The sequence below is a fragment of the Sarcophilus harrisii genome, chromosome 5, assembly GCF_902635505.1.
Source record: "Sarcophilus harrisii chromosome 5, mSarHar1.11, whole genome shotgun sequence".
NCBI classification, from domain to species: domain Eukaryota; kingdom Metazoa; phylum Chordata; class Mammalia; order Dasyuromorphia; family Dasyuridae; genus Sarcophilus; species Sarcophilus harrisii.
The window spans coordinates 149,352,725-149,366,261 of NC_045430.1; the positions used below are offsets into that span (position 1 = coordinate 149,352,725).

Consider the following 13,537-nt stretch of genomic DNA (forward strand, 5'->3'; position numbering starts at 1 on the left):
TCAAATTAAAAATATTTAACAATGATCCATCTATAGCATATTACAAGGTGAGGAACAAAAGATTGAGACTGACAACTTTGCCTTTTTACCTCCTTTAAGTACAAGATCCCCTGGAACAGGTTTCAATCCATATTCTTCAATTCTTTTGCTTACCATGTTATTCCACACATAACTCTGATAACTATGAATATACATCAAACGATTATTTCTTGGTATCTGTAGAGAAGAAATGAGCAAGACACAAAATGAGTGAAGAAATAAGACTTGAAAAACATTTTTCAAATCATCTTAATGGTTCTTAAACTTTTTTTAATGTCATGAACTTCTATGATAGAGTGGTGAAACGTAGGGACCTCTTCTCAGAAAAATGTTTATTATAAAATAAAATTTATAATCTTAAAAGTAAACCTATTATCCTAAAGTAGTTACCAGAGTATTTTAAACAAGTTCATGGACTACAGATTAAGAACTTCAGACAAGCATGACCATTCCTTATTTATTGCTTGCTGTTCTTTATTTTTCAAGCTATAAGAAAATTGCCAAATCTACTCTACAGAAGTCTGCAAACAACATTAATTTTTCTGTAGATAGAAATGCAGCAAGCTAAAATTGTACAACAGTCCATTTTTATCAGCCAATGATAAGGCTGATAAATTATTTGTAGGTTACATTCAAATACACCAAAAGCTATATGTTTTTTAAAATTATTATTTATTTAATTGTAATTAAGTGATTTTAAGAAAAAGAACTTGTAAATGTATGGCAAACAGGACTTTCACCTTCATATTCTAAGGTTTTCCTAAGACAAAAAAAAAAATAAGCAATTTGACTAATAATGAACTCAATGAGGCAACCAAATGACTTTCTGTTGCCATGAAGGGAAAAAGCATCATCACTATTTGATGATAAATCTAGCTTGGATTAGATAGAAAGATCTAAATATCAAATGAAATTTTATCTCAAAAAGTAATCACAATTTTACCAGACATTTAACATACAAAGCAAAAAGAGGGCAAAGCTATGTCTTCAAGTTCATTATAACAAATGCAAATTTGTTTAATTTTGTATGTATCTTTTTTAGTTTACCAAGAGTTTCTTACCTTTTTTTGTTCTAATAAAGGAAAACACAAATTCCAGTGATCCATCCCCTCAATGAGAGAAGATATAGATTTTGCAACTTTTTATTTTCTAAATTATCAAGAAAGTCTATCTTATAGTAGAAAGTGTATGAAATTAATTAGCTTTGAAATATCCATTAGTATAGATTACTTTTCCTTACTGTAAGTCCTTTGAAGCCAAATGGTACTATTTTTATTAATCCCTGTATACGTAGTTAATAACAACCTACATTATACACAGTTGATATTCATAAAGTGTTTACTGAATTGAAATACTTTCTCCTATTAAAACCATTTTACTCATTTGTATTTATGACTAAAAACAGTTCACATAAATTCACCTTCAGAATGAATTTTTCTTCTTTGCTTTTGCCCTTAAGAAAAGAAAAAGAAAAAACTCTCTGCTAGTCAGCACCTAAAATGTTACACCTCTTAGTCAACGCCTAACTTCACAAATCACACTCACTATGCCAAATGCAGATACAATATTCTTCAGTCCATATTTTGCAAGTCCTCGAAGCAGCTGCCCTTCCACACACCTTTTGACAGGTAGTTTTTTGAGGGCAGCATCAGGATCTTTGGTCTTGGCCCACTCTTCTCTACATCTGACCAAGTATCCCTTTTCGGCTGCAAAAACAAGTCAGCAATAAACAATTAAATCAATATGAATCTTTCCAACTCTTAAAATAAAATGCACATCAAGAAATACCCACTTGAAAATGTCTGCCAAAAACAATTTTGTGGACATGTACCCATTTTAGAGCAGAAAGAAAAGCATGCATAGATTTTTTTTTGTGTTGCAGGTTAAAACAAAATAGTAATTCATATGCCTTTCTGACTCACCAGGGATGTCTGTTTTTCTAATTCAGAACCATTACACTCACAGTGCAAGTTTTTTTCTCATGAATTGACTAAGCTATTCATCAAAAGATCTTGTGCTTGAAGTTCAAAGGGATCTTAGAAACTGTCTAGTCCAATCCTCTCATTTTACAGATCTTGAAAGTATGTCCAGAGAGACTAAAATCTGATCACCTTTACACAGTTAGCAAGTGGCTAAGATTTTAACACAAATGAGTCCTATCATTCCAAGTACTGAACAGTTAGCAAAATTAGTATTGTCAAAGTAAATGTAAATTTAATCTTTATGATCTAATAATCTTTATGAAATCTAATTTTAGGGACATATTTTTATAAAAACATTCAATGGCACAATCAATGGCTCTTGACTGAGATGGGGCCAGTCAACCTAAATGGATGTGAGGATCCCAACACTATGAAAGTTCTCCTTACATAGCTTATGGTGAAAAGAAGTCAGACTGGACAGCACTTTATAGCAAACCATGAACTCTTACACAAAAGTCCTATTCTAAAACATCATCATGACACAGATATGACCCCCTGAAAGGCTGGGCCAATTGACCATTAACCCAGCTGGAAATGCTTTAATAATGGCATAACTCCAGTGAAAAACTACCTTTCTCTGTCACTTAAAGACTAGGAGACTACGTTTAGAGAAGCTTATCCTCAGAGTGGCCATGGCAACTCTTGGAGATCATTTGCTAAGTCTCAAAAGGGCTTTAATCTGTGATAACATAAAGAGCACAAAATTATGGATCTTTTCATCTTAAGTATGTTACAATACTTATATAAATGGATACATAGTGAAATAAAGTTGTTTTTTTAAATTAAAAAATAAAAACTTATTTCAAAAAACAGCTTACCTCCAGGACGAGGTTTCAATATTAAATCTACGACTTCATCCCAACAGTTTTGTAAGATGGCTCTGAAATAAAACAGATCATTTACTTTATTAAATTTTGTACTGTAATCTTAAAGAAGGGAAAGGGACATGTATGTGCAAAAATGTTTGTAGCAGCCCTTTGTATAATGGCCAGAAACTGGAAATTGAATGGATACCCATCAAATGGAGAATGGCTGAATAAATTGTGGTATATGAATGTTATGGAATATTATTGTTCTGTAAGAAATGACCAGCAGGATGATTTCAGAAGAGGCCTGGAGAGACTTACATGAACTGATGCTGAGTGAAATGAGCAGGACCAGCTAGATCATTATATACTTCAACAACAATACCATATGATGATCAATTCTGATGGATGTGGCCATCTTCAGCAATGAGATGAACCAAATCAGTTCCATTTGTTCAATAATGAAGAGAACCAGCTACACCCAGCAAAAGAACTCTCGGAAATGAGTGTGAACCACAACATAGCATTTCCACTCCCTCTGTTTTTGTCCGCTTGCATTTTTGATTTCTTTCCCTAGTTAATTTTACGTTATTTGTAAGTCCGATTTTTCTTGTGCAGCAAAATAACTGTATGGATATGTATACATATATTGTATTTAACACATACTTTAACATATTTAACATGTATTGGTCTACCTGCCATCTGAAGGAGGGGGTGAGGGAGAGGAGGGAAAAAGTTGGAACAGGTTTTGCAAGGATCAGTGCTGAAAAATTACCATGCATCTATCTTGTAAATAAAAAGCTATAATAAAATAAGTAAATAAATAAATTTTGTACTGTAATGAATTTCTTTGCATTTGGATTAAGTGAGCATTAAATATTTTGTTTTCCTTTTTTATTATAAATATAACAATATGATAAAGAATAATCATTAAAGACAGACGCTAATAAAAATCATTCTAGCCACTTAGCTTTTACATTTGGCTTAGCTCTAACTGGCACATAATAGATTTAAAATGTTAAAGTTCATATATTGTATGCACAGCAATTATTTGGCATCAGTAGTTGTATAAAACATTTTGATAAATGGGATAAATCTGTGCTGTCCTTAAGACATACCCTTAAACTTACTTCTCTTAATAAATAAAATAAATCCCTGGAGATGGAATCATGATTTCTTGCCATTTACTGAATTCTCATTAAAGTGGTATACAGAATATGTAAAGTAATGTAACTCCTTTCTGAAAAATTAGTCATTAAATTAGAAGCTGAAAACAGCTTTCTTGCAAATTTTCTCCACTCTTCCTTGTTAGTGTCCTCTGACATTTCAGCACATTTCCAATACTCTTTGAATCTTTCTAGTCTGTTTCAACTTACTCTTTAGTTATGTTGATTAAACTTCATGAAAAAGAATAACTACCTATAAGTCTTAAGGATATTGGCACTAAAGATCATTAACACATTTCACAACCAAAGGAGAAAAAAAAACTATATCCTATATTTTTAACTTTTCAAGTACTTGTGACTAGATGTGAGGAGATCTGGGCTTGCAAATGAGTTCTACTACTAACTACCTCATTACTAAAGTGAAAAGGCTATTCTTACACTTAAGAGTAATGTTATTACTATAACTCTGAAGAGAGAAAAAAAAATGAAAAGATAAAATATGTGTAACAAGCATAAAATATTTATAGCAGCTCTTTTTGTAGTGGCAAAGAACTGGAAACTAAGAGGAGACAACTCAGTTGGAAAATAGCTGAATGAAGGATGGTAAACAATGTTTGATAAAGGTTTTTTAAAACTCTGAAATAGTTGGGTATTGTTGATAAGAGAATGTAGGTCATGAGGCAAAAATCTTTGACAAATGACAACCACATTCAAGATCAGACTTGGGAAAACCAAACATTTAAGTGATGCGTCCCAAGTGACATGGTAAACAAGGAAAAGATCCATGAGAAACCACAAGTTTTTACCATTTTCTCTTTCTACTATTTTCCATGAGGACATTAAAACAGATTTTACAAAAAGGTAAAAGATACCTTGTTTAAGATAAACAGTGGAAAACAAATGAATATGAATTAAACACAGACCTTCCAACCTGATATGTGGGGACAGCTGTGGTTCCAAACCGTTGCATCCCATAGTAGTTGATGAATCCAATTTCCTTGAGAGAGTGCATTGCTTGCTGTACTTGATGGTCAGTTCCTGTTATGTTTCTGCAAGTATTTGAATCACACAAAGAAAATTTTATTTCACAAATAGTAATACCAGTTTACCATAAAGTGATTTTGATTTGGTCACCATTACTCTCCTTTACTTCAATTCCTTTCTTGTCTTACCTTCTGACTTTATTTTGACTCTTCCCTAAACTACTTTATTACTAAAAATATGTTAATTTTTTTTTTAAAAAGACACTACAATTTCTACTGAAATCCTCTATTTGATTCTTTTAGAAAGGCATAATGCAATTTTAAAAAACACATTAACCTTTCTGGGTAATTTCCTTCTTTATCATTCCTTTTCCTTTGTACAAGTTGACCTAAATATGAGTTATTTTTCTTTATCACTCATATGTATTGACCAAGTAAATACCTGAGTGAGGATCTCTCTTCCTCCTGACAAGAACTTTTTACCTGAGGACAACAGTGAATTGATTTCCCTGGAGTTCTCCCAACTTCAGAGGATTTTTCTGATAGCTGAAGTTGCCCAGCTTGAAGTTCATTAAGCACTTGTTTAAATGAGCAAGTCTTTGTGCAGTTATTCTAAAAAGGGAAAGACAACAAGAAAGTCTTTGTCTCACTGGGAAATTTTGGGATGTGAACAGATTATTGGAAACTGAAAGCTAACCAATTTGATCATGGCCATTAAAAAAGCAAGAGCAACATAGAAGGGAAGAGAAGTTAGATTTTTATTCAGGTACAGTACCTCCTTGCAATTCACAAGGCCGCAGCCTAGGAGGCTTAACTAAACTGTGTTGTTTGTACTAAAAATCTTAGACTTTCAGCTATATTCTGAAGAAGAATGATGGATCATTTAGAAAAATCTTTGGTACCAAGATAAGATCAAAATGGGTCCATGATTTAGGCATACAGAACGAGATTATAAATAAATTAGAGGATCATAAGATAGTTTATCTTGCAGACCTGTGGAGGAGGAAGAAATCTGTTACCAAAGATGAATTAGAGACCATTATTGATCACAAAATATAAAATTTTCATTACATCAAATTACAAAGCCTTTGTACAAACAAAACTAAGATTAGAAGGGAAGCAACAAACTGGAAAAACATCTTCACAGTTAAAGGTTCTGATAAAGGCCTCATTTCCAAAATATATAGAAAATTGACTCTATAAGAAATCAAGCCATTCTCCAATTGATAAATGGTCAAAAGATATGAACAGACAATTTTCAGATGATGAAATTGAAACTATTACCACTCATATGAAAGAGTGTTCCAAATCACTATTAATCAGAGAAATGCAAATTAAGACAACTCTGAGATACCACTACACACCTGTCAGATTGGCTAAGATGACAGGAAAAAATAATGATGAATGTTGGAGGGGATGCGGGAAAACTGGGACACTGATACATTGTTGGTGGAGCTGTGAACGAATCCAACCATTCTGGAGAGCAATCTGGAATTATGCCCAAAAAGTTATCAAACTATGCATACCCTTTGACCCAGCAGTGCTACTACTGGGTTTATACCTCCCTCAAAGAGATACTAAAGAAGGGAAAGGGACCTGTATGTGTCAAAATGTTTGTGGCAGCCCTGTTTGTAGTGGCTAGAAACTGGAAATTGAATGGATGCCCATCAATTGGAGAATGGCTGGGTAAAATGTGGTATATGAATGTTATGGAATATTATTGTTCTGTAAGAAATGACCAGCAGGATGAGTACAGAGAGGCTTGGAGAGATTTACATGAACTGATGCTAAGTGAAATGAGCAGAACCAGGAGATCATTATACACTTCAACAAAAATACTGTATGAGGATATATTCTGATGGAAGTAGATATCTTCCACAAAGAGAAGATCTAATTCAGTTCCAATTGATCAATGATGGACAGAATCAGCTACACCCAGAGAAGGAACACTGGGAAATGAGTGTGATCTGTTTGCATTTTTGTTTTTCTTCCCAGGTTATTTTTACCTTCTAAATCCAATTTTTCCTGTTCAACAAGAGAACTATTCGGTTCTGCACCCATATATTGTATCTAGGATATTATATATCTATAACATATTTAACATATATAAGACAGTCTGCCATCTAGGGGAGGGGGTGGAGGGAGAGAGGGGAAAAATTGGAACAGAAGTGAGTGCAAGGGATAATGTTGTAAAAAATTACCCTGGCATGGGTTCTGTCAATAAAAAGTTATAATAAAAAAAAATGTTTGGAAATTATTTTAAGGAATAATCTTTCATGACTGAAGAACATATGAAAGAAAATGATTCACTTATTTCTTTTGATAAAGAGAATGAAAAAAGTGGGAGACTTGAGAAGTAAATCTGATAAAATACTTTTTGAACATGTTCAATGTATGGATTTGTTTTGCTTCACCATATATTGGTAGGAATTATGAGGGAGAGGAGAGAGGAAGAAGACAAAAGATAGATTTCAAAAATAAGAAATGGAAGGTCATTCCCTTCCCCCCATTTCCAGAGACTGAGATAGCTTACAGGGGATTATTGTCCTTGGGTTTTGGAGAATAATATTTGTACATTTGTTGTGACTATACTTTTGAAATAAATATTCTTCTGAAAAGTTAAAAAAAAATCACACAAAAGAAAAGTAGGAGGTTCTAAAGGGATCAAACCAGATAGCTCTGAAACAAGAATACTGAATTTATTATATTGATGAAAATTAGGCAAGTTGTATATAAGAGAAATTTATGATTTATGATTTCATATCCTCTGTTTCTGTTCTGTGTATATGGAAATGCTCATGTTTGTTGATGACTGTCAAATTCAAAATAAAAAAAAATTATAAGTAAAACAATGCTTTATTATTTGCCAATGTCCAATACTTTTGAGTATTTTCAAGTTGCTGTTTCTTGTGTTTAGTCCTGATGGCTCACAACAGAGGCAGCAATGTCCCATCTATCTAAGGGCAAAGATTTCAGACAACTTTTTTATTGGATGTTATTTTTCTCAATTCTGTAGAAAGTATAGAGACCAAAATTTTAACTCTTCTCCCTAATTACAAGGACACAGGACTATGCAAATTACTGAAAAAATTTATATAACTTGCAGTTCAGTATTTATATGGTAAAACTTCCCTTCCTTTGCTCAAAGTTTTCCCTTTACTTTCTTCTGAAATACTAATAAAGAAGTTATAATTATGAAATAGGTCAGAATCTCTCTCTAATGAGCTTAAGAGATACAAGGTTGATTGTGAAAACTTGCATGATTTGACATAGAGCAAAGAGAACCAAACTAGAACTATTTATACAACAACAACACTGCAAAACAATTTTGATAGCCTTAATAACTCTACCAACATAATGACCAATCATGGTTCTAGAAGTTCCATGATAGTATGTTTCACATGGAAACAAGTTGCCTACCTTCTGACAGAAAAATGGTGAACTTTAGAGTGAAAACTGGGATCTACATTTTTTGGACTTCGGTGATGTAGGAATTGTATATACTTAACGATGAAAAGTTCTCACATTTATTGTGAGAGTTTTGTTACTAGGGAAAGAAACAGAATTTTATCTATTTAAAAAAATTATAAAAGGTACAGGTTAGTATTTCAGGTACTTGAAAAGAATCACAAATAGTTCATCAATCTTTTAAATTTAATTTATTTTCATGAAAATTTGCCTTTTCTCCCTCCTCCCACTGAAAATTTCCACTGAAAAACAAAACCCAGTTAAAAATATGTATTCCTGCACTGATCATATCCAAAAATCCATATCTGGCTTTTACCAGATGCAAGTGATACAGAGATGAAGGGTCCCCTTCCTCAAGGAGTTTGCATTGTACAGCAGGAAATCAACATATAAAAGTCTACATATGAACAAGTGAAGAAAGGAAAGAAAGCACATTCATTAAGTGCTTCCCATGAGAAGGAACACATAAGCTTGTCTAGCATAAAGTAAATGCTTTGCTTGTTTGTCTTGGAGAGAGGGAAGGTGAAGGAAGTAGAAAAATCTGGAACTCAAAGTTTTACAAAAATGAATGCTGAAAATGATCTTTACATGTATTTGTAAAAAGAAAATACTATTGAAAATAAACAAACACAAATAAACAATCAGATAAATAAATGTAGCCTGGCTGAAGGAACTAAGGGCAAGGATTCTAAGAAGCAAAGACATAAGACGGGAGTCTATTCCAAATAGGAGGGACAGACTGTACAAAGGTGCATGGGTGGAAGACGGAATCCTGAGTTCAGTTAATAGAAAGTAGGCAATGTGTGAGGCGCCATATGTTAACAGTTATCATGCTATCTAAGAGTCCACACAAAGAAAAATGGGTCTCTTTTCAGAAATCAACCAGTCAATCCACATTCACTAAGTACCTCCCATGTGCCAAGCAGTACGATTTCTTGCCACCTAAAGGAGCAGACAAGGATACCCCTGGACAAAGGAAAAGTCAGAAGGAACTCTAAATTCAAAGCTGAGAAAGAATTCCTTTGAAATCATTAAAAGGGGAGGGAAAAGGAAAAAGAAACAGAAAAATTGTAAAAGGACTCTTAAAAACCCTCTACATAAATATATTACTCAAACAACACAAAAAATGAGAGTAAATCAATAAAAAAGTAAAACTATTGAACAGCAGAGGTTTAACTTGAAAAAAAGCATTCAGCAGTTTACATTTAAACAATTATTTACCAGAAAAATAAGTATCTTTAACTTATACTTACTTAAGAACGGCAATCTCTTGAACAGTTATAGCCCTTTTGTCCTTGGTTCCCATGTAGGAAAATATGTTTGGTTTAACTCTGATCAAACAAACAAACAAACAAAAAAGTTAAATAATCAATATTCATGTTAATGATAACTATCTAAAATTATACGCATGTTTCACAATGTGTTCAATCATTGCCCTGTCAACTAATAGACATTTACATTGTTTCTAGTTCTTTGCTACCCCCCAAAAATGCTGCTATGAATATTTTGGTATATATAAGACTATTCTTTCTTTCTCTGAATTCTAGCAGCAGAACTCTGGATCAAATTCCAAAGTGGTCTCCAGACTGATTGGACCAATTCACAACTTCACAAATGGTATATTCATGTGCTCTCTTTTCACATCTCTTCCAACAATGACTTTCTATATTTGCTAATTTGTATGGTGAGAGGTAAAATCTCAGTGGTGTTTTAATTTGAAATTCTTTCATTGTTAGCATATGGAGTTATGTTTTATATAATTTGTAATAGTTTGTAATTCTTTCAGAACAAAATACTCATGTTCTCTAATACATTTTGGCTATCAGACTCTTTTCAGAGATATCTGTTATGAAGTCTCCCTTCCCAATCAATAGCCACCTTTTTTTAAGTTATATTGATTTTGTTTGTGCAAAGACTTTTCAATTTTTTTCTAAGTGAAATTATCTATTTTATCTTTCATGACTGCCTCTATTCCACGTTTGGTTAACAACTTTCCCTCTAGGCATAAGTATGAAAGGGTACTTCAAATTTTATTAAGAGTTTGACTTTTTATATTCAGGTCCTCCACCCACTATAAGACTTACTACAATTTTCTTTGCAAAGTGTTAGTCTAAAACCAAATTGTGCCAAACTGTTTTCCTTTATTTTCAGTAATTCTTGTCAAATAAGGAGATTTTCTTGAAGTAAATTATGTTTTAAGGTTTATAATGGAATGAATTATTTAGTTCAGATCTGTTTCAATCTTCCCTATCTGGTCTGTTTAACTGATCTACTTTCTCATTCTTTAAAATCAATTCCAAATTAAATTATATTATATAACATTAATTATCAAAACTAAGTCTTGTGATTCCTCCTTTTTTTCTATTATTTTCCTTGAAATTCTAGATCTTTTATTCCTAAGATGAATTTATTATTTTTATACATATATAATCTAATTGCTGCCACTAAATTTGATAAATTAACTGTAGCATCGTTTTAATTATGGTGTCAAAGCTCAACCATGCATAATGAATATTCCTCCAAATATTAAAATTGTTCTTTATTTCTTTTAAGAATTTTTAAAAAACTATGCTACAATATTGCTTGTAGGAGAGAATCAGTTTAAATTTTTTCAGGAATAGAATCCACAAAAAATTCAAGAGTTGTTATGAACAGTAAATGAAATTTCTATAATCTGAGTCATTTAAATAGAGATTTTTAGTAGGAGGAAAGGAAGCTTATATCATAAGCTGTATGTTAATTCTCAATTATGTGTATGTAGATTATTCATTTTTTAATAAACTTTTTATACCAAATATTTGGCATCTGCCACATACTATGTGATCTTGGGCAAGATATTTAACATTTCTGAGTTTTATGTTAAAAAAAGGAAGCTAGACTAGATGATTTCTAAGGACCTTTCCCAAAAAAAAGCAATTTTTCTACTAGTCTAACCAATCAGAAGATCTGTAGGATCATAGGGCTGAAATGCCCCTCAGAGTTCATTTATTCTAGTCCTTCATTCTGTAGATAAAAGAACTGAGGACTTTGGAGATTAAGCGACTCCTCCAAACTTATAAATGTAGTTAGTCTGAAGTTTGAACATTTGTGTTCCAATTCCAAAGTCAATGTTCTTTTTTTTTTCTATTATAGCATACTGATATACATGCAATATATGTTTTCATTCCAAATCCAAATAGAAATGATTTTTCTATTACCTATTTCTTCAGATTGCCCTTTCACATCCCTTTAATATTTATAAATTAAAATCATGTTTTTAGAGTACATGAGAAAAAAATTTTTTAAAAAACTAACCTCAAAAATTTTGAGAGTACATTAATAGCATCCATGGTGTCCTTGTTTTCCTTGTATAAAACAAAGTGGCAGTAACTTCCCCTAGATTTTGGCCAAGAATGTTTTCTTGGATCTTTAAAAACAAACAAACAAAAATGAACAAATTTAATTTACAGCATGGCTAGGTACCATTGCTATGAGTTTCCTTTTTTTTTTTTTTTTTAAATGATACTATGAGTGCTCAATCACTTGTTCCTAAATCCTGGAATTAAGAAATTGATCTAAATAGTCAACACAGGTTATTGGTTTTTTAAACTGACCTGGGATCTTCAAAAACTTGCTTTAGGGCTTTGAACAATCACTTAACTTGCTACAACTACTATGAAATATAAATATTGTAAAGATATCTATAAACCGAGCAGTGACTTCCACTTGTACAGTATTATAAGAGGCATCATCAATTCTGGGAGAGTCAATTTATAAAATGTGTTTCTGGCATCTGAGCATCAACACCCTCAGTTTCATAGGAAGCTATAGTTAAATTGAAATATATAACAATAGGTTTTCCTAACATTCACTGGTCTGTAATTTTTCATAAGGACTGAATTAAGTCTTATGCTCTATAATAACAAGAATGGAAATTATTCAAAAATGATATAAAATTGTTTATTTTAAAAAACATTTCTAAATATTCCTTCCCTCTCAAAAGTTTAATACCACCACCAGATAAGCTGTATATCAATCTGGACCTCTAAGAGAAATTTTTTTTGGCATATAAAATCTGTTTAACCATTTCTGGAGAAAAAGAAAAATTAAGAATGAAATATGACTAAATAAACTTTCAAAATTGCACTCTAAATTTTTAAGATATTTTTTCTTACCATAGGAGTATATATTTCATGAATTGCCAGGGGCCAATTTTTAAAACACTTAAGCTATCTGAAGATCGTTGTGTGGTCTAAGCTGTATAATCTATCTGAAAATCTATGATTAAATAATTTACAAGTTTTGGTTTGAACTGTGCCTCAATGTTGAAATTTCAATGGTACAGAAGTCTGAAAAAATCTACCAATGAACAGGCTACATCTTTTTATACTAAACATTGTGTACTATACTTTGGTCTCGTGATATTTAATTATATACGTTACCTGAACAAACATAAGAATCACATATTTCATACATAGTGGTTAAGAATCAGAAAAAATGTAAAGGATATAAAATAAACAATCTCTTAGTGATGATTATTCTTAAAAAATATTTCACCCATTTGTATGTTTTTATTGTGTTCTTCCAAAAGGCTTCTGTTTGCTGAAGCTGCAGCTTAAAACTGTCTCACAAAAGAAACAAATGATATTCTTACAGGCTTGTGGTTTCAGCTAAGGAATAAGCAACAAAGGAATTATCAAATAAATGTTCTGAATATTGCCCTAGCAATTAAGTGAAATTATCTAAAAGCAAATGTATGACTGCAGTAATACCTGCATGAAATGTTGCCTTATTGTGAAGTATGGAAGGTTTTTCAAAGTTTTCTTTTCCCAAACCCTCCCTCTACACCCCAAAAAAATTCCTCTGAAAATCTGAAGAAAATTATCTTAGGTGTTCCTTCTAATTTTATGTTATTGAAGCAGAAATTTCTGATTTTTATTAGCTTTTCAGCCAGCAAATTTATATATCAGAAATCACTGGCATTTCATTTTATCTACATGGAATGCCAACAGTTCTTACCTGTGGCGGTTCTGACCTCTGTCCAAATGCACAGCAAAAAGAGCATAAGAGAGCAACATTTAATTTATAGATTATTAAAGTGTTTTAGAAGTGAA

At 32.0% G+C, this 13,537-nt stretch overlaps 1 protein-coding gene across 4 annotated transcripts in view; it reads right to left on the minus strand.

Annotated features, from left to right (window-relative positions):
* The window catches only part of PUS7 (pseudouridine synthase 7), a 48,702-nt gene that overhangs the window by 13,465 nt on the left and 21,700 nt on the right, over positions 1-13,537 (minus strand). For 3 of the 4 annotated variants that reach the window (XM_031938745.1, XM_031938744.1, XM_031938746.1), the window contains 8 exons: positions 13,443-13,460; positions 11,739-11,850; positions 9,698-9,775; positions 5,460-5,588; positions 4,917-5,042; positions 2,840-2,901; positions 1,585-1,745; positions 90-216 (listed from right to left, as the gene is read on the minus strand). In XM_031938745.1, coding sequence (XP_031794605.1) covers positions 90-216; positions 1,585-1,745; positions 2,840-2,901; positions 4,917-5,042; positions 5,460-5,588; positions 9,698-9,775; positions 11,739-11,850; positions 13,443-13,460 — 813 coding nt within the window. The remainder of the gene's footprint in view (positions 1-89; positions 217-1,584; positions 1,746-2,839; positions 2,902-4,916; positions 5,043-5,459; positions 5,589-9,697; positions 9,776-11,738; positions 11,851-13,442; positions 13,461-13,537) is intronic. The other variant, XM_031938747.1, reaches the window with a different exon arrangement.